Raw genomic sequence first — 21,533 nt, forward strand, 5'->3', positions numbered from 1 at the left:
CAGTTCAAGTATGAGACACAACTTCACCAAGCGGGTAAGATCTTTCAGCCAGGAAGGCAGTTTATGATTTTATGGTACGTGTGTACACACACACACACACACCTGTAAGTGACCCAGGTAACTTCAATTACTGAGCAATATATTTATTGATTGATTTATATCCTGTCTTCCCACTACAAATAGGTCTCAAGCCAGCTAATAATGCAAAGTTACAGTTAAAACATAAACAGCACCCAGAAGTTAAAGCCTATTTTGGCAAAAAAGTCTGCTTTCACTCCAAATGCCTGTCTGAATAAAAGCACCTTATTGCAAGTAAATCGTATTCTACCCTATTTGTTTTAAGCTTTAGTTGTGTGAATCGCTTACTGTGGGGGAGTTGTTTGGTTTTTTGGCTGCATTTGATTTCTTGTGAAAAAAATCAATTTCTGCATATGAGGCAGCTGTTTAATGGCACAGAAATCCTGTGGAAAAAAAAAAAGCAGCAACCCTACATGTAGGAAGAGACATATTTCAAATTAAAAACAAAGGCAGCTGTATTGGTCACAAGAAAAAAAAAATCCAAAACCCCCATTAGTGTAATTCTTTTATTAGGCCAATTCAATGGTTACCAAAACAAGATCTCTCGTCAGGCAAGATGTTACAAAAAGCAGGGCGGAGCCTGGGGATAGGGGAAAAAGGCTGACCGTATGTTGTCATCAGGATGTCTGCAGGGTCAGAATCTTAAGATGATATGATCAAGGGTTACTTTCAAATGTTGTGACCTCCATATCTTTTACTGACCATGCAGACATCTTGAGAACATCCTTTTTGTCTGTTGGAAGAGATCTGGAGATCACAAAAGCTTGCACATTTTTGTGACCTTTGAGTTGGCTTAATAAAGGTTTATGGATTTTGGAACTTTTCTTATTATGCATTGCCACAGTATCTATTACCAATTAGTCTTGACTAGAGTTTTCTGTTGTCAACCTCATTTTTCTGAACTTATTCCATTTAACTGTTACCTTGTATAGACTTGAGCCTCCCAAAGTGTCCCACCTTCAAACAGGTTCTGCATCACAGTAATCTAGGCTGCTGTTACTTACACTTGCAGCATAAAGTAGCTGTGCTCATCTTCTAGGCATAAGGTTCAGTCAGCCATTTGGGACAGTTCAGTTCGATGTAGACAACCCCAATTATTTTTTGCATACAAAGGCTGTAATCCTATACAGATCTAAATGGAAGCAAAACTATTGAACCCAGTTAGGCTTGCTTCTGCACAACACGCATAATTAGGCTACAAATCAGTAGAAAGTATTTACACTCAGAGTGTGGTAAGGTTCACTTCCAGTGTAAATTGAACGCAGGCTAAGGTCCATCTGAAGAAAAAGGGCAATAAAATAGCCTACTGCTTCAGTTATTGTATTGCACACTTACATTGGACAGTCCCAACATTTCATCAACGTAGTTGGTGCTCCTATGCAAATTTACTCAGAAGTCAGTCCCACTGTTTAATGAGGCTTACTCCAAAGTAAACATTGAGTATTGAAGTTCACTAAGAGGTGAACAATACCAGCTTCCCTTGCCACTAAAACTGCAAGGAAGGGTTACACCAACCACTGGTGCATTGCCTCACTGCTATGCATTGCTAAAAAGGCAGCGTAGTTACTCGAGTGGCAGATGAAATCGCCGCTAATTATTTTGGGAAGCACTTTAGGGGTCAAAGATGGTAATGAACTAGGATCTGCTGCAGCAGGTAGCTAACCTCCTGACAACAAAAGAACTCCCTGTTCTTTCTACAGAAGCCTACTCCTTACACGTTCTCTTCTCTGCAGCAGCTGCAGAGGCAAATCATGTGGGAGTTGTTGAAATATGATTAGAGAAAGCCCTGCAGTACCCTCATCTAGCCAGGTCTGCTTGCCAAGGCCATTAATGAGCATCATACAGAGGTTCAAGCAACTGCCCCTCTGGTGCTGCAGCAAACATTCATTTAATTGACAGGGAGCTGGTTCCTGTGCATGGCTTCAATCCAAGGCATGCTTTTGGCCATGGAAGATTACAGATGGCTGCAATTAAAGTACTACTCATGGTAATAGCTTTTAATAGCCTCTTATAACAGGGAGGCATCATATTAGTCTTTGAATCCACTTTCAGAGGGCAAGGGAATATGCATGATCCCTGCTGAAATGTATGAAGCATGAAGTAGCTGCCAGCAGTGTAAATTATTACTTCTGAAGTGGCATTAGTGTGAACCCCACTGAAAAGCAATAGGTTCTTATTCATCATTCTTTGCATTGACAGCGTGTTATTCATGAGATCTCAGTGCAGGTAGTCTTATAAAATAATTTTCACTGCGTTATTCCAGCCTGATCATAGCCCACAAACTGGGTAATGAAATTTCTTTCAACAGTCCTATACTTGCCCGATTTTCTTATGCCATCCAGAGGTCAATTTAAAAAGATATTATTGGAATATTGCTTTGGAGCAAGTGAGAGAGAGAGAGAGAGAAGAGTTACATCTAGACCGAACAAATGTAGCTGCACTTGCTCAAGAATTAAGTGTCACTGTGCACCTACAAAAGAACCCTGTAGTACAGCTTTTCCAAGACTGCACAATGTCAGACCTTTGAATTGTCAATGAATTGACAATGCTGGTCAATTCTCTTTTTAAGTGTCCCACTCCCACATGGGTCCCCCCCCAACAGAAAACACACACAGTAGAGAGAATGATTCTAGCCTAACTTCCTTAGCAATATTGAGTTCTTTTCCTCCAAAAGGAGGCATTCAAACATGTGATTACGCACCTGCAGTATAGAGGGAAAGCTACGTCAGTTGATTCTGCTGCTCATCAGCCCTAAAATCGACAGGGTTGATCACATAACCATAATATTTTTCTATTGTAGGGTGTCTTTTTCCAAGACTTATTAAATTTTCTAACAGAACTGTCAATCTCACTACACATATTAGCAATTAGACAAAAGGAAAAACTAATTAAGATGTTATTTTTATTCCTTAGGGTCTAAGCAAATGAGGTTCAGATTCAGCTTTGACCCATCCTTGAAGAATACAAAAGTTGAATGTGCCTTCAAGCTGCTGTTGCTGCTGCTTCTGTCTGCAATGTTCAGCTCTCTTCCTCTGCAACACAAAGAGAAGTTGAAACAGAGCATTTCTTTCCATCCCAAGATAGGCCACCAAGAAAAAAATAACACTGAAGAACGAACAAACATGGCTACAATCTTTGGCCTCCTTCTCCTACAGTGCCAAATGTTAGTTCATGTACAGTCAGATAATAGCCTTCTGCATAGCGGAAAGCCCTTTTTAGCAGGTTGCAGCCAGTCAGCTGACAATCTACATTTTAACCACAACAGTATTAATTCTGAACTCCAACCAATGTTTGTGAAACAAACCTTCAGGAGTTGACAAGCTGTAATGAGGTCTGTGTACAGCTGAAGTCAGAAAATAAAAGTGATGGCTGGATCCTAGTAAATATCCACAAAGTAGTAGAATTCCTCAAATACTGGACCACTGTTACCTAGATCCCATACTGAACTTCAGGTCCAAATTGTCACTTCTGCCCTATATACTATTTGACAAGCAGCCTGATACTGTTAGTTGCCATCTTGGTCAACATTTTAATTGCTTTTTTATACCTATGGTCTTGACTTCTCTCTAAACTATATCACTACTCTGTCCTCAAGTAACAGCCTATAGATAGTTTAATCCGTTTGCTATTATGGGTAACAAAGGAAGAGAAACTAGTCTCCGAGCACACAGCTCCTTTCAGTTACAGCATTTGCAAGACTAGAACCTCAGCGTCATGCATTAACACAGCTAGCAGGCTCCTGAAGCTTTATTACCTTCCTCCTCCTCCTCCTCCTCTTCATCATCATCATCTTCATCAGAGCTGAAGGTGCCATCAGGCAGGCTGTAGACACGGATGACTTGCTTGTTGGGGTCTTTCAAGATAAGGTACTTGCCCTCATCCAGTTTCATGCAGATGTCAATAACACACCGCAGGATGCCCCAGGCATTTTCCATGCTTAAATTAATTTGGCTGGCGAATTCGTTGGGTTTGAACTGCTGTGTGCCCAGGATCACATGGCGTGAAGAGTCTTTCACATGGTATCGAGAGACATACCTGACGGGGATGGAAAAACAAGAGTCAGGAAATGTAATGACATGGCCTATAGCAGGGTGATAACAGACATGGCTATTGATCATGAAATCCCTGGTTTGAATCTCACCTTTGCCAAGAACTCGCTAGGTGGGCTTAGGGAAGCCGCTCTCTACCTTGGTCCTCTCAATATTGGGACAGGGGTAATAACATTGACTTACTCTACAGGGTTGCTAGCAAAGATTACACCTAGATAATGTATGTGAAGTTCTCTGAACACTTGAAGGTACTATTCAACAGTATTATTATTAGTGCTCAACAAAAGTAATACAGCCCATCTATTCAGCAGTGATGGAAGGAAGATCAAAATAAACAAACCCTGCTCTGTGATTTGCTGTAACAAAAACAAGTCATACTGAGGCACCATGAAAATGAACTAGGAAAGGGAGGAGTTGCAGCACGGCTTGCTCCCTTGAGGCCCAGGGCTTCTCACATTGCCCCACAGTGCAGGAAGGAGCCAAGCTGTACTACTGCAAACTACCATTTAAAGCAAAGGAAAGATACCTGTGCTCCAATATCATGACACACAGCCAAGTTTTCCAGCTGGTTGTTACCAGCACCCTGAGCAAGTTTGTGTGTGCAGCAACACATTATATAGGAAAAAAGGCAGCCTGAAAACTTATCACGGTGCTGTGCTTATCCTGGGAGATACATAACTATACCAATGACATACCAAAGTAGCTAGAGAAATAAAGTTTGCTGGCTCAGTGCAGTTAGTTTTTACTGTTGGCTTCGTCCAATTTTGCGGGGGATAGCAGTATACCCGGGGAAAAAAGGAATGCCTTAAATTTCTTCTGAACCAAAGGTTTGGTTCGAACTGCCATGTTCCTTTTCTCTCTCTGTCTGAACTTGGAATAAAAAGCTAAGATCTTTTCATCCTTGAGTGCTGGAATGCAAGGTAAGCTGATTAAGGGCTGAATAGGCCTTCCCTATATCTTCTGTTTTGCCATGAGATATAGGGAAGCAATGCCGCCAAACCCTCCCTTTGGCATTGATGCCTGAGTAATCTTTATGGCTGGAGCCTGGAATTCTACCCTTTGATACGGATGCCTGGACTATGCCAGTCCTCCCCATCTGAGACCAGATAACAAAATAAGAATTACTGCCTAAGTAATGGACTTGACGTTAAAGATAAATTATTCTTGCTTACTGGCTGAGGAAAACAGAACTCATTTTTATTTGGGAAGATGCCCAATGAGGAAGCAGGGAGGGAATAAATTAAGAGTACAGAAAAGTTGGGGGTACTATGAGAACAAATACAAGGGAAAAGAAGGAAGAATACCTGCTGTCTACTACTACTAATGCTGCTACTTTTTCTCTTGACTTAAACCTTTACATGTTTTTCCTAGACCTGATCTTCTTGTAACTTTACTCAGGTCCACTCCAGAGAGGTTTTTGTTTGTTCTGTGAAAGTTTCCTTCTCTCTCTCTCTCTCCCTCCTTTTCTTCTAGCAATTAGATCCATTTTTCTTAGTCTCCCTTCCTTCTATTTCTTCCTTGTCTGCTTTTCTGATTTAATCCTTATGCCATAAAGAAAAAAAATAGAAGTTTATGGCAACATCTTTCTTTCTTTCTTTCTTTCTTTCTTTCTTTCTTTCTTTCTTTCTCTCCCTCTCCCTCTCCCTCTCCCTCTCCCTCTCCCTCTCCCCCTCCTTCCTTCCTTCCTTCCTTCCTTCCTTCCTTCCTTCCTTCCTTCTTTTTGAGACTTGGACTCAATTTCTATTTATTTAAAAACCACCAGAGTAGTTCTGATTGGGGATCTGAGAGTGGTGGATATTTACTTTTGATTTTTATGCCATAACTTTATGTAGTTGAAACAGTTGTAACTTAGAATGCGTTTAAATTAGTGGCACAGGAAGGAGTATCAGGAGTGCAATGTAGGGATTGGTAATGTTGCTGCTATTTTGTATTCCCACTGTATTTTTTCTTATATTAATTTCTGTATTTTAGTAATCTTATGCTTTAATCAATGAATCTAATCTTATGCTTGTATCATTCCACATTCTTTTTTCATACACTATTTCCTTTAGCCTCATGAGTGCAGGCATGTTCACTGTTTGTCTGCTGTGACTTTCTAAAATAAGTTTGTCAAGTTTATTTTACTTAGGATCTGATGATTACTCTCCCACAAGGTCACTGGAGCAAGCTTTTTCCAAGTAAAGTAAGAGTCTAGTTTTCAATTACCACTGATACATTATACTAAAGCTAAGTAATCTCCAGAACATGTGAGACCCAATTAACACACTGGCAGTATTCACTGTCTAAAATGGGGCAGGGAGACAAAGAGACAATGATCTATAAGGTGGCAACATATGTTTGCGTAACAGAAAAAATTAGATTGGATTTTATAAGAATAAGTACAATTTGATGCCCTTGAAGAATTTACCTACAGTTTTACAGGACTCTTTTAGTATATATTTTATTATTGTTTTATAACATTTCCAGTGTGTATGTATGCTATAAAGGCTGTCAGATCAGCAATGAATTATTTGACTGACAATGGGGAGTTCTAAGATTCTAGTTCTGAATTACAGCTCAAATAGCTTCTTCAATTTCATTAGGGTCCAAGTAAAGCTCCAAGACATCCTAAAACCAATGCTATAGTAATTCTGTTTGATCAAAATAAAAAGGGAAAGGAAGTGACAAACGGAGTGATCAATGATGACCAAAAATGTTTCTCTTGCTTGAAGGAGCTGCCATGAAATGGCAGCCTTACCAAGAAAGAACAAAGGAAAGAAGGTCTGAACTACTGCACATCAAACACATGCAGATCTTCCTGAAGATCTGTTGGTTTGCTACCTCTCATCAAATAAAATAAATCCAAGTTTTAGAATTTAGCCATTTGTTTGGAAAAAAATGTTCCAGGCTGCCTGCTGCAATTCCATACCTAGCCCTGAAGACCCAGTTTCCCTCATAAAGACTTCCTTCCCTCTTCTTGCACACCCCGACATCAGAAAACACATCCTGGTACTTGGTCTCACCCCAGTTTAAGATATTCTGATCCAGCCAGCAGTGCACAACATGTCCAACGGGCAAGTTTGTAGCTGTTGTTTTTCAGTTCAGTGGCAATCACAGCTCCTCTCTGAGAGTCCAGTTTCTGACGCCAGTCTACTCCATTACAATGCTAGAAAAGCAGGTCAGCAAATTAAGAGTTTTACACAGCAACAGTTATGCCATACTATGCAAATGTAAGATCTGGTCACAAAGCTGAAGATTTCATGCCACTGTACTTGTTTCACAATGGCTTGCAATGCTGGAAAGGAAGATCCCAGGTTCATACCAAATATGAGAGGAGTTCAATTAGTTAGGATCTGGGGATCTTCCTCCATCACTGACAAGGAAAAGAGAAACCAGTGCTTTAATTGATCCCCTTGCATCAAATGGGACTGGGAGAGGAAATCCACAGGTTATCACAGGTAATCCAAGTAAGCTAAACTCAAAAGACTGAAAAGCACCAACAAACAGCGTGCACCCAAAAGATTCTATGTAATGTTCTTCTGATTGAGACAGTGACATAGCATGCACGTGAATTGGTTCTGCATTTTCTCTAACATATCAGCAAACAAGGTACAAAGATTTAAACACTGTTATTTGATCTTCCTTACCCTTGAATCCCATTCATTCAGTGTTTTAATGTTGATGAACGATACTTCTCCATTGGCTCCAGTCATCACTCCATCATGTTCACAGCGTACTATCAGATCTATGTCATCTCCAAGCTTCCACCTTCGGTATCTACAACCAAAAATGCTAGTCAGCAACCCTACCATTACTGATTCGTTCAAGCATAACCCAAATATCATGACAACAGTGTACTGGGCTCAATCCTCTTACCCTGCTCTCCCTGTACAAGCCAGCCACTCATCTACCCCTTCCACTTTTTGCAAATGAGAAAAGGGACAGGGTGGATGTGGGGTATCTATAGTATGACAGGCAGAGTTCAAGAATCCCACCGAAATGCACTGAGTTGCATTTTACTGGCTGAGGGCTTCTTCCCATGCAATATCTCACATGACCACTAGGGGCACCATAGGCAAGTTCCATACATCACCCCTCAGTGAGTCCTTTTCCTTAGGTCTGCGACGCAGAATGGCAGATAATACATGAAATAGCTGCCATGCTTCGGACTTCTGAATTGGTCACAGGCCTAGTGGACACCCAAGATCTGTCTATGTGCTAGAAGCAACAACGTACCGGTAAGCAACAGAAGCCACCTCATTCTTATCCATATCATCTTCCACAAATGGGTTCGGATTGGGAAATGTGTATTTTTCTTTCCCCTGTAAAAGAAGTCAGGCAAAAACTTTACCAATGGCATCAGGTAACATGGTCAGGAGGGGTGTGGTTGCCTCAGACAAGAAGCCTTCCAAGCGCCCAGCTTTGCTAGCCACCTTCTCTTCACCAACCCCTCCCGCCCAATCTTGTCAATGTGGCTTAGATGTGCTGTCATGATGACTAGCAACATGTTTCCCCACCAGCTAAGTCCATTGCCTCTTTTGCCCTTACCATTCTCAGGCACTGCTGAGAGAAGTTGTGGTTGATGTAGGTGGCTTCCATAGCAAGGTTGCGGGGTGAATTGAAGGAATTGCCCTCATCCTGTGGTGGTTCATTAGCAGTCTCACTCACTGTCAGGAGATCTGAGGATCCAGCCAAGCAGAAACAGTGATAAGGAAGTTCCTTATCTCACCCCAGGGACACTGAAACTGGCCAGCACTATGGCAATATGTCTCAAACACTGAAACAGTTTCAGTTTTCACAGGCACTGCTCGCTGCATAGATTGTTTTCCCTTAGATAGGGAGGAATTACAAAACTGAAAAATTCCCAGCCACTGCCTGTCGCCCTGTTCTTCTGTACGGCATATAGGAAAAGACTCACCAAAGTCAGAGTTGTCTCTCTTGTCAAAGAAGAGCTTGGATCCCACTCTTTGGACAATGATGTCCCAGGAATACACAGAACGGGTGCAAGACATGAGAGTAGCTAGGATGGCATCGGTAGCAAATACATTCCCTTGAGTCTTGGCCAGCTATGAACAGAGAAAAGTCATGGGGATGAGAGCAGAAATTGTTGCCCAAACACAAACAAAATGGATGGGCTAAATGGCCCTCCGAAGTTAAATCTGTAGCATTATCTGCTCAATAATTATCTTTATTGTTATCTGTAGCATTATCTGCTCAACAAGCAAGTATCTGCATGTATTACTGAAAACATAACGAAGCTCCTATTTCCTAGATTAGGAATGGCCCATGCACCCTGTTTCCCAGAAAGTAAAACCCAAGAGAACAGAGACAGAGGAGTCCGCTTGAATACTAATAATTTTCTCTAACAAAAGCACGGATGAGATTTGCACTCCTACCCTTCAATTCCATCATTGTTCCAAAACCCATTCCTCTCCCAAGTCTCTTTGAGAACTTTGGTTGGCAAGCTGGGTAAAAGCACAGGAAATAGATAAACTGCCAACTGCTTAATCTATTATTTAGCTTGACTTTTATGCCACCATAACACCAAGGCGCATAAAAAATTACAAGACATGTAAACCCTGAGAACTCTCACTGTAATGCATACAATCCATTCTCCCCAGCATCCAAACCCAATAAATATGAAAACCCTCACCACTAAGAACTAGTTCAAATAGAAATGTTCTACCACACTTTTGGATGATGCTCTAACTTCTGCTTTAGTGAGTCTCTGGGGGAGGGAATTCCACTGTGCATCCAAGCCACAAACATCACTTTCTGTGCCTTTTGCACTGTCAACAGGACACACACTCTTCTCTAGTCTAATATGCCTGGTTGCAATTTCTCATTGTAGGCCTACCAAGAGACATTTTATTAGATCAGACTTGCCATGCACAGTACAACATGTTCTGTTATGGGCATAACGTTCATGTTCTCTGAAGTACAAGGCACTGAACATTCTCTTTTTAAACCAAAGCATCATAACGATAGACAACTAGTCTATAAGGCAGGAATGGGGAACCTCTGGCCCATGGACCAAATTTGGTCCATCAGGCAAGCCCATTTGGCCTGATGGGCCTCAGAGAAAGTCCCACCCCCTCAGAGGAACAAAGCCAGCTGAGTCCATTTGGTGCCTCAGTGGGCTTCACTACACCCAGCTAGGAAAAGCCCACATGGCAGGCTCCTCAACTGCTGTGCCGGCTGGAGATCCAGACGGCACTTTAACTGGGGACCCAATGACATCAGGACAAACTGAAGAAGCAGACTGGATATTATACCTTGCGGATGACTGGATCATCAGTGGTAGTCACGGTATGGAAGATGCGCTTGATGCTACGAAGGGTCTTTTCATTTCTTGTGGTGACGCGGTCAAAGGCTTTATCATAGTATTCCAAGGCCCCACAGCACTCTCTGCAGGTACAAAGAATGGATGATCATGAAATGTTCTCTCTAGAATAGTCATGGGACAACGATGAGGGATAAAAGTAACCTATCCAGGAATATACATGCATCACTATTAAGATTCAATGGCACCCTGAAGGCTAAAGGTTTATTTGCCTCTCCTCTGGCTTGAATTGACTAAACCAGAGTGGAGGACTAGCTTCAACCTCTAAGCAGCAAAGCCACATTTTAGAGAATGGAGGGCCATCTATATACCAGCCACAAAAACTGGATTAACCAATGAGCTCCAGTTCCTAACATCCAGTCATGTCCTTCCTGTTCATATCCTGGTAAAATTAACCAAAACCCATTTTATGTCCAGATGTTAGTCAGAACATACAGCAAAATTATATTGTCTGGAAAGAGAAGTGACTGCTGTTGATTCTAGTTAAGGGCACCCAGACATAAATCATAATTTGCATCCTGGTTAGGACACAGGCACATTAGTTAAAGGGTTGTGGGGCACGTCAGAAATGGCACAGGCCACACAGAAATGATCTCAAATCTTCAGCTGTCTCTAAGACTTACATGTCCTGAGGTTCTGACACCTCCAAATATCTCATCTTCATCAACCTAGGAAAATCCATCTCCTCCTTCACCTCCCAGTCACTGCGAACTTCCACAGAGGAGTCGCGAGGTTTCTGTTGTGCAGACCGAGGAAGTACAGGCAGACAGAAGAAAGGGAAGAAACAACATATCAGCATTTGACGTGGGAGCAGCAACAGCTGAAAGTGGAATAATTTAAGCCCAATAAATCCCACCTGGTTAGAAAGCAGTTTACTTTACCTGAGATTTTTGGTCCCATTTCTGTCTCACTCCAAATTGCTTTTGAAACTTCTTTTGCAGACGCAGTCTATCTCTGAAGTGACAGAAGAACAATAACCCCACCAAGATAAAAGCTTCTAACTACTACGGACATTTGCTGATCTTCTGGGGTCCCCAGAGTTGCCTGAGGCAAAGTATCACTTCATTCAACAATGAAAAACTTTAATCAACATGGTTTCCAAGACTAGAGTACCAGTTGGTGGAAAGGAGGAATACAAATTTAACAAATACAAATAAAACATTTGTTATTAGATTATTTAATTTAGTTTACTTACAATATTTAATACATACAAATACAATTATTTCAAATACAAATAAAGTATTTCTAGCCCTTGGCCTGGTTTTGGAACCATATCATAAACCATTCAGCAGTAATATGAATTCAGAATATCTCACAGGACAGCTCAGCAAACTGTTTAGCTACTCATTTGCTTTTTCAGGGAAGTCAATTTGTTTAAACTAGCTTTTCTGGACAATAACAAAACTGAATATTTTCCCACAGACAGCAGAAACGTACCTCTCCTTTTGTTTGGCACTTTTAGGCAACGTCTGCATGTTGAACTGAAGGATGTTCCGGCGGTCCTTGTCTCTCCGAAGGTTCCTCTGAAAGAAGAAACTCATGTCAATAAGAGAGCGTGGCACAATCCATTGAGGAATTACTCCTTGGAGTGCAAGGGCAGCCCTGCAAGGGATTTCTGCCCAGTATTCACTGCAATGCATGGGATATGCAGCCAAAAGCACCACTAAGTGTTGCTGGCAAGCATAATGAAGTAATGATTCACAAAACAAAAACCTGAAGGGAAAATAAATCATTACACAGCAGCTATACATTAATAACCCCATCAACCACAAACGAGCAAACATAGGCAGACTCAATTTTGCAACAGCTTGTTTGAAAAGGCAGTTCTTAATTAGAGGGGGTAAAAAAAAATCTTCTATGAATCCCAGCAAGACTGTCTGTTAAGGGTAAGGAGCTTCCTGTATATATCCTCACTGCATAACTAGAGATATACAGATAACTAGCTCTTGGGCTCAAATCTAAGCTCCTCAACAAGACCACATCATACCTGTGCAAACCTCATGCGGTTCCTCTGGTACGCAGTCTTTTGTGTCCGTGCTGTGTCCACCAGCTGGAAACTGGCCTCATCCTCCTCATGGAAATAAGCATACTGGCTTCCTCCACCAAACTGGGAGGAATATTTATCTGGAAAACACAATGGCCTCTTATCACCTTAGTGCTCAAGACTGTGATTTCCTAGAAGACCCAGGACTGGAATGGTCTTCCTGTGCTTACAAACAGGAGCTGTAGGAGAATAATCTTTGTGTTAGCGGCTAAGAACAAGAGACGTAATACAAATGTGCCCTTTTTAAATAACATCTTAACAAAATGAAGGAGGCTTCCTCTTTTAAAGCCCAAGAAAGTAAAGGAAGCGCCACTTCTGCTGTGATCAGTGCAGAGATGTGATGTGCCCTAATTTCTTGCTTACCTGAAGCATAGTTATAGGACTTCACTAGTGTTTGCATGACTGAATCCCAATACCACTATTTGATTCAGACAGCCGAAACTTGCTTATGAAGATCCAGTGTTACTGTTGTAAGCATTTGAGGAGAAGGGCAGGATTGCAGAAAAGGGTTTATTTAATGCCATTTTGTCCTGTAATGATGGAGCAGGAGGAACCATAGGGTACCTCTGCTGGAAGCCTCGGCAGAAGGACAGTCATATTCCTGCTTTATAGATAGTGGTCAAAGAGAGCAATCTGCCCTAAGCCAATCAAGAAGTCCCTTTAGCCAACAGACTCAATGCCATCTCTGCATCACATGCTCATCAGACCGCCTATTACAACGTGATCTTCCCAACAAACTATGTCAAACGAGAGCAATCACATCTTACTTACTTGTGTATCGCTTATCCTGGTAAGTAGCTCCTGTCCAGTCTGCAACCTAGTTAAAATAAAAATAGTAAAAAGGGTTGAGCTAATGTATGTGACAAGCCCATTGGGAGGATTTTTAGCAGAGTGCCTAAAACTGCCTCTCAATCCAGCTGAGTTTCAGTTCGCAGTCAGAATCTCAACATCAAGCTTTTTCTCTGATGGAAGTCAGATGAACGCGTGTGTTATTCTGCCAAGGGGATGCTGCCCAGTGGCATTCCTCTGCCAACCCCAAGCTAGTTTTAGCAAACAGTGGAACTGCTTATTGTGCAAATTGCTGGATTCATATTTGAGTTTCCCATGTCCTTGCTAAACAGTCCTGGTGACTGGCAGGCAGCCAGAAGAAGCACAGAGACACTCCATGCGATGGCAGCAATCCACGTATACATGTTACATTTGAGGGCTGGGAACCCATTATGAGAATATTCTGTGAACCCCGCATAGCAAGTAACATGCGCACCACCACTCACATTGCCGTAATGTCTGAAAGGGGTAGGAAACTAAATGTATCTTAAGTCAATATTGGCTGAAGTTTTCCTCAGGTCCTGTCTTCTAGTGTATGCCAAAATATCATCCTACATGATTAAATTCATTGGGTCAGAGCTTGCTGGTGATTCAATGTGCAGATTCTTTGTTTAATCAGAGCCCTATGCAGGTATTCGTCCGCTCAAGTGTAGGGTAAAAGTGCGGAGGGGGAAGTGGGTGCAAATATAAATTCTGCCCCAACATTCCCCATGTGCCTGGCCAGGAGTTAAACTTTCACCTGTTGAGTGTGAAGTTCTGTCAAGGGCTCTGTAAGCGCACTCAGCCGAACACACAGGGATTCCATGATTGCAAACCCTGTTTTATCTGGGTTTTTGATCATGGGAGCTTTGTGTGTTTGGCTGAAACACTTACAGAGCCCTTTACAGACTTCCGTGTTCAGTGCACCAAGGTCTAACCAGTAGCTGGATACGTGGTATCATTGGGGAGGTGCTTATGTGCACACCCATGTTCCCCTCCCCTCTTTTGCCCTACGTGCAAGCTGGTAAATGGCTGCATAGGGTGCAGGCCAATGCAGTGTCAACTGACACAATCCAAGGCTGAGATGAGCTGCCCATCTCTGCTGTAAGTTTTGCAAAGCCAGATTAGCAACAAAAACCAATTTAAAAATGACAATTCATATTCCACAATTCACTCCTTAAATGCAGTAATGTGGCTTGAGTCAATTTCAGTCAGTCTTTGCCCTGTGAGTAGCACTGCAGGAACTGAAGCATGGACGCCTGAAGCACATGATAAGAGCTGCCAAGAGCAGGGCCTTGAACAGAAAGGTGTTACACAGGGCTTTGAAAGGGAAGGCACAGGCTGCAAATAGACAATGTGTTAAAATCAGTTAACAGGCACTTTTGTGCAAGGTGACGTTCAGAAATACCTTGCCTAGCCGATCTCCTTTGCTGAAAGGCTGATAAGGCATATCTTTGAACTGCTCAGGAACAGCACATGGACCCCAGCCTGAGGGATTGTCCTGGATCACAGGTGTCATGAACCTTGCCATCTTCTATAATTCTAGTGAGGAAATGGTGGGAGACAGTATGCATATCAGGTAACTATACAACAATGATGCTTACTCAAATGGTTGTCAAATAGTAGCCAGTACTTGGATTTAGCGGAGCAAGATTCAAAAGTAGTAGTCACACTGTAGCAAAGACCTTTAAGGAAATGGTCAGACCTTAAATCTTCATACTCATATCCTTAAAATGACTTCACACACACACACACAGAATGAAGAAATGAAGAACAGAAAATGGGAGTATTCCATTAGCTCCTTATACAGAAAATGCAATTCTTGAGGTAGGGCAGCAATTCTTGAGGTAGTCTGCAATCACATTTTGGATTCCAAGGAATCTCAGCTTTAATTCAAAGCAACAGGTTTCTAGCCCTCATTGCGCTGAAGAACATCTTGGAAATGGTAGTGTGCCACAAGCCAGGGGCCAAATAAAAAGACTCCAAAACTAATTCTTAAAGATTCATGATTTGACAACATGACTTTAAGCTGATATCTCATTTTCAGCATTTAAAGTATTCACTACCAAGCCAGTTGGGCAGAACCTAGAAGAAACATGCCTTTTAATTTCACTCTTGGTTAATCAATGGGTACAAGTTAACTTCAGGGTTAGCTGAAAACATGAAAAGAATGCCTTATTCCTGCAGCTCCTGGTGCTTCCAGTATGCCCTTGATGCTGAACATTCCTTTTTCCCCTGCTCTACAATAATGGATGATGCCAGAGATGCAGTAGTGAACTTTATGTGTCATAAACTTTCTTCTAGTAAAACTCTATTAATGGGCTATGGGTCAGTATCTGAAATACCTGGAGTCCACAAATCTATGAAACCAAGAACATTTGTATGATCAGGGATACATTGCCGAGTCCATAAACAAAATCTGAATACATATCAGAGAGACAACAAACCCAGTATCATACATTAGAGAGCTCTTAATTCCCAACTGCTCTCCTTAAAAGATCTCCCCCTGTTGTATTGTATCCAAGTATATTAGGCATAATTAGTTTGTGGGATCCAATCATTTTTTCCATCTTCAAGCATAAGAACAGAGAATTTAGGATTCGCTGCAATTAGCTATAGAACAGCTAACGATAAGCTTTTGCCTAGAGGCTGAGCAGCTGCTATGATTCCATGCAAGTTAGTACTTTAACTTATAGAAAATGTTCTCTCTCTCTCAACTTCCCACATTCTATGTCCTTCTTTCAGATGCTGATGCCCTGTATTTAAAGGCTACTCTTTATTTATGCACTAGCCTTGCACCCATTAACTACCAGGAACGCACAGAATTCCATGCAGGTGACTGAGTGGCTTGGTGGAGGAGACACAGAGCTCTCAGTCCCTCTTCTGTCAGCACCCGCAGGCTTGTAATTTGTGGGGGAGGCAGGTGAGTAACTTTGGGCTTATTTACAAGGCTCAGCTAATAAGGAGGACCAATGTAGTAATTGGTCCCTTCTGGAGAAGGAAATGGCAACCCACTCCAGTATTCTTGCCAAGAAAACCCCATGGAACGTATCACAAGGCTAAAAGATATGACGCCGGAAGATGAGCCCCTCAGGTCGGAAGGTGTCCAATATGCTACTGGGGAAGAGCAGAGGGTATTTCCAAGTAGCGCCAGAAAGAGTGAAGCGGCTGGGCCAAACCCGAAAGGACACTCAGCTGTGGATGTGTCTGGTGGTGAAAAGAAAGTCCGATGCTGTAAAGAACAATATTGTTTAGGAACCTGGAATGTCAGATCAATGAATCAAGGTAAGCTGGAGGTGGTCAAACATGAGATGGCAAGATTGAACATCGACATCTTGGGAATCAGCGAACTAAAATGGACAGGCATGGGCGAATTTAATTCAGGTGACCATCATATCTACTATTGTGGGCAAGAATCCCTTAGAAGAAATGGAGTAGCACTCATAGTCAACAAAAGGGTGGGAAAAGCAGTACTGGGGTACAATCTCAAAAACAACAGAATGATCTCAGTACGAATCCAAGGCAAACCATTCAACATCACAGTAATTCAAGTCTTTGCCCCAACCACTGATGCTGAAGAAGCTGAGGTTGATCGGTTCTATGAAGACCTACAACACCTTCTAGAACTCACACCAAAAAAAGATGTCCTCTTCATCATAGGGGATTGGAATGCTAAAGTAGGAAGTCAAGAAATCACCGGGATAACAGGCAGGCATGGCCTTGGTGTACAAAATGAAGCAGGACAAAAGCTAATAGAGTTTTGCCAAGAGAACATGCTGATCATAGCAAACACTCTTTTCCAACAGCACAAGAGGCGACTCTACACATGGACGTCACCAGATGGTCAATATCGAAATCAGATTGATTATGTCCTTTGCAGCCAAAGATGGAGAAGCTCCATACAGTCAGTAAAAACAAGACCTGGAGCTGACTGTGGCTCAGATCATGAGCTGCTTCCTGCAAAATTTCGGCTGAAATTGAAGAACGTCGGGAAAACCACTAAACCGTTCAGGTATGACCTAAAGCATATCCCTGATGAATATACAGTGGAGGTGAGGAATAGATTTCAGGGATTAGACCTGATAGACAGAGTGCCTGAGGAACTATGGACGGAGGTCCGTAACATTGTTCAGGAGGCAGCAACTCAATCCATCCCAAAGAAAAAGAAATGCAAGAAAGCAAAGTGGCTGTCTGATGAGGCTTTACAAGTAGCTCACAAAAGAAGGGAAGCGAAAAGCAAGGGAGAAAGGGGAAGATATACCCAACTGAATGCAGAGTTCCAGAGAATAGCAAGGAGAGACAAGAAGGCCTTCTTAAATGAACAATGCAAAGAAATCGAGGAAAACAACAGAATGGGAAAGACTAGAGATCTCTTCAAGAAAATTGGAGATCTCAAGGGAACGTTTTGTGCAAAGACGGGCATGATAAAGGACAAAGAAGGCAGGGACCTAACAGAAGCAGATGAGATTAAGAAGAGGTGGCAAGAATACACAGAAGAACTATACAGGAAAGATCTGAATGTCCCTGATAGCCATGATAGTGCGGTCACTGAACTTGAGCCGGACATCCTAGAGAGTGAAGTCAAGTGGGCCTTAGGAAGCATTAGTAACAACAAAGCTAGCGGAGATGACAGTATTCCAGCCGAGCTATTTAAAATCCTAAAAGATGATGCTGTTAAAGTGCTGCATTCAATATGCCAACAAATCTGGAACACTCAACAGTGGCCACAAGACTGGAAAAGGTCAGTTTACATTCCAATTCCAAAGAAGGGCAACGCCAAAGAGTGTTCAAACTACCGCACAGTTGCGCTCATTTCACATGCCAGCAAGGTGATGCTCAAAATCCTACAAGCTAGGCTTCAGCAGTATGTGAACCGAGAACTACCGGAAGTACAAGCTGGGTTTAGAAGAGGCAGAGGAACTAGAGATCAAATCGCCAACATTCGCTGCATCATGGAGAAAGCAAGAGAATTCCAGAAAAACGTCTATTTCTGCTTCATTGACTACGCTAAAGCCTTTGATTGTGTGGATCACAACAAACTGTGGCAAATTCTGAAAGGGATGGGAGTACCAGACCACCTTACCTGTCTCCTGAGAAACCTGTACGAGGGTCAAGAAGCAACAGTCAGAACCAGACATGGAACAACCGATTGGTTCAAAATTGGGAAAGGAGTACGACAAGGCTGCATATTGTCACACTGCTTATTTAACTTATATGCAGAGTACATCATGAGAAATGCCGGGTTGGATGAATCAGAGGTCGGAATTAAGATTGCTGGGAGAATTATCAACAACCTCCGATATGCAGACGATACCACCCTAATGGCAGAAAGCGAAGAGGATCTCAAGAGCCTCTTGTTGAGGGTGAAAGTGGAGAGTGCAAAAGCTGGTTTGAAACTCAACATTAACAAAACTAAGATCATGGCATCTGGCCCCATCACTTCCTGGCATATAGAAGGGGAAGAAATGGAAGCAGTGACAGATTTTACTTTCTTGGGCTCCAAGATCACCGCAGACGGTGACTGTAGCCATGAAATTAAAAGACGCTTGCTCCTTGGGAGGAAAGCTATGGCCAACCTAGACAGCATAGTAAGAAGCAGAGACATCACCTTGCCGACAAAGGTCCGTCTAATCAAAGCTATGGTTTTCCCAGTAGTAATGTATGGCTGTGAGAGCTGGACTATAAGGAAGACTGAGCGCCGAAGAATTGATGCGTTCGAACTGTGGTGCTGGAGAAGACTCTTACGAGTGCCCTGGACTGCAAGGAGGTCAAATCAGTCCATCCTAAAGGAAATCAACCCTGAGTGCTCATTGGAAGGACAGATAATGAAGGTGAAGCTCCAATATTTTGGCCACCTAATGCGAAAACTCCCTGGAAAAGACCCTGATGCTGGGAAAGACTGAAGGCAAAAGGAGAAGGGGACGGCAGAGGATGAGATGGCTAGATAGCATCATGGATGCAATGAATATGAACTTGATTTGAGCACGCTCCGGGAGAGAGCGCAGGACAGGAAGGCCTGGCGTGCTATGGTCCATGGGGTCACGAAGAGTCGGACACGACTGAATGACTGAACAACAACAATGTAGTAAAGTGGTTAGAGTGTTGGACTGGGCAAATCCAGGTTCTAGTCCCCACTTGATCATAAAACTCACTGGCTCATTTTGGGCCAGTCATTGACTCACAGCCTAACCTACCTCACAGAGTTGTTGAGAGGATAAAGGGCAGAGGAGAAGGATCATATAAACTGCCTTGGGTTCCTTGGAAGAAAAACGGGAGGACATAAATGTGACTTTTAAAAATAAAAAAATCCCGAAAACCATTTAGTCCCATCTTCTACTACCCTATGGCAGGTTCTCTACGGATGAACACACAGCTGCACCCACTCTACAGATTAAGTAACAGCAGGGCGGTGTGGATAAAAAATTGATGCGTTTTTAAAGAACGGAACAAGATCTTTTAAACAATTTTAATTACAGTACGTAGTCACGTTTCTAGCTGTTTTTCGGTGCTAGAAACGTATCCCAGTCCTGTCTCCTACTCCTAGACGGTTCAGCTTGAGAGAGAGAGAATCTGTGTGTGTGTGTGTGTGTAGGGGGAACAAGAGCTAACGACCCCTGACATAACGAATAGTCTGGCTTGAGGGGCTACTCGTGGGAAAACCATGCGGGATACTTGGCGCTTTAGAGCACAGGATTTTCCCAAGCAGACCGTGACGCTGGCAGAGATGACAATCAGCAAATAGGCCCCAGTCGTGGGCATGCATGTTTGAACATGGCAAAGCGTCCACGAATGAGGCCAGGGCCAGCCACTGGAGTGCGCCCAGCGTGCACGTGCGGGGCCATATTCCGGGGTCGCGGGGGGCCCCCTTCACCTGAGAGGCGGCAAGGCCCCTCCAGACACGCCCCGCGTTCAGCCGCGGCGCAACTACACCACACGAACCGAGGGAGAAAGAGGCCGGCGTCCCTGCGCTGGGGAAGGCCCCAAGCCCGGATCCAGGCTCCTCTCTCACCTGTACGCCCCGATGGCGACGGATTCGGCCCACGGGGAGCGAGCGGGCCCACGCAGCCGCCCGAAGCACACCGGCTTGCAGCTCGCGCCCACTTCCGGCCCGGCGTCGCGGCGATGGCGTCATTATGCCGCGACGCCAGGACGGTCGTAAAAGCAGCGTTGCTGCACGGAATTCCTCCCAATCCCAGGTCAACGCGTGCCGGACGGCAGCCGGACATTGCTACTCCTCTCTTCGATTCCGACCCCGGACCGGACCGGGGTCGGAATCGAAGAGAGGAGTAGCAATGTCCGGCTGCCGTCCGGCACGCGTTGACCTGGGATTGGGAGGAAGTCCCAGCGAACTCTATGAGATGTTTTCCCCACGTAGATGTGCATCGGAGAGCGCAGGCAGTCTTTTGCAGCCAAAATATTATGAAGAGTCTTGTGCCGCCTTAAAAACTAATGGCCCAACTTCCAGGGATGTTTAGCCAGAAAAAAGCCCTACAACTCCCAGCGTTCCTCAGCCAGCACGACTAGTGGGATTTGTAGGATTTTTTTTTTTTCTGTCTAAACATACATAGGATTACGCCCTTTGATATCAATTCTGACATGAGCTTTTATGGAATAGAGTCCACTTGATTAGATTAACAGCGCAATCCTAGACGTGTCTACTCAGAAGTAAGCCCACTGAGGTCAATGGGGTTTACACCCAGGCAAGTGTGCACAGAATTGCAGCCTAACTGACCATTCACAGAGCAGCAGGAGCTGGTGATAAACGCTATCATTTTGACATGCATTTTCGGTTTGAATAGAGTATTTCTTTTTTCCTCCGCGGGTCGGAAGTGTGAACAAGCTTGATGGGGTAGTAAGTGCCCCCTTTCCCCAATCCAAAAGCAATAGCAAACAGAGAGGTTCCTGCCTTTTCTATTTTGATCTTTCTTTGGTTTTGTTTTAATCGAGTTTTTGAATATTTAAATGCGTTACCCACCTGCATTCTAATCAGTGGAACCTGAATTTGGCTGAAAATTCACACCACCCTTAGCCTCACCTCTGACCTGCCATATTGACAGTAAAAAAAACCCTACAAGGTTGTTGTAAGCTTCTCTGTTCAGCTTCAGCCCACCCTGCAATGTAGAGATAACAGTACTAAACAGCTCTGCTGGGTTGTTGGAGGCTACTCTGTCAGCCTCAACTTGCAACATGGGGGTAATGGGCTACACTTGCATTGGAACTGGCATTAACAAGG

At 43.2% G+C, this 21,533-nt stretch overlaps 1 protein-coding gene across 2 annotated transcripts; it reads right to left on the reverse strand.

Annotated features, from left to right (window-relative positions):
• Nucleotides 1-122: 122 nt before the first annotated feature.
• Nucleotides 123-20,410, reverse strand: EIF3D (eukaryotic translation initiation factor 3 subunit D). Of its 2 annotated transcripts, XM_084809728.1 has the most exons (15): nucleotides 20,310-20,410; nucleotides 14,709-14,842; nucleotides 13,265-13,310; nucleotides 12,437-12,573; nucleotides 11,887-11,972; nucleotides 11,331-11,403; nucleotides 11,073-11,185; nucleotides 10,382-10,514; nucleotides 9,025-9,172; nucleotides 8,655-8,785; nucleotides 8,343-8,428; nucleotides 7,754-7,883; nucleotides 7,130-7,272; nucleotides 3,833-4,113; nucleotides 123-3,110 (listed from the first exon to the last, which is right to left on the reverse strand). In XM_084809728.1, the coding sequence occupies exons 2-15, from the start codon at nucleotides 14,829-14,831 to the stop codon at nucleotides 3,097-3,099; spliced, it is 1,644 nt and encodes a 547-aa protein (XP_084665854.1). In that variant the 5' UTR covers nucleotides 14,832-14,842; nucleotides 20,310-20,410; the 3' UTR covers nucleotides 123-3,096. The 2 variants fall into 2 exon arrangements, with proteins under 2 accessions (XP_084665854.1, XP_084665855.1); XM_084809729.1 differs by lacking the exons at nucleotides 13,265-13,310; nucleotides 14,709-14,842; nucleotides 20,310-20,410 and adding an exon at nucleotides 12,857-13,073.
• Between the last annotated feature and the right edge of the window lie 1,123 nt (nucleotides 20,411-21,533).

This window comes from Heloderma suspectum, chromosome 7 (genome assembly GCF_057233095.1).
Source record: "Heloderma suspectum isolate Gila_16-S chromosome 7, 16-S_ref, whole genome shotgun sequence".
Classification (NCBI taxonomy): domain Eukaryota; kingdom Metazoa; phylum Chordata; class Lepidosauria; order Squamata; family Helodermatidae; genus Heloderma; species Heloderma suspectum.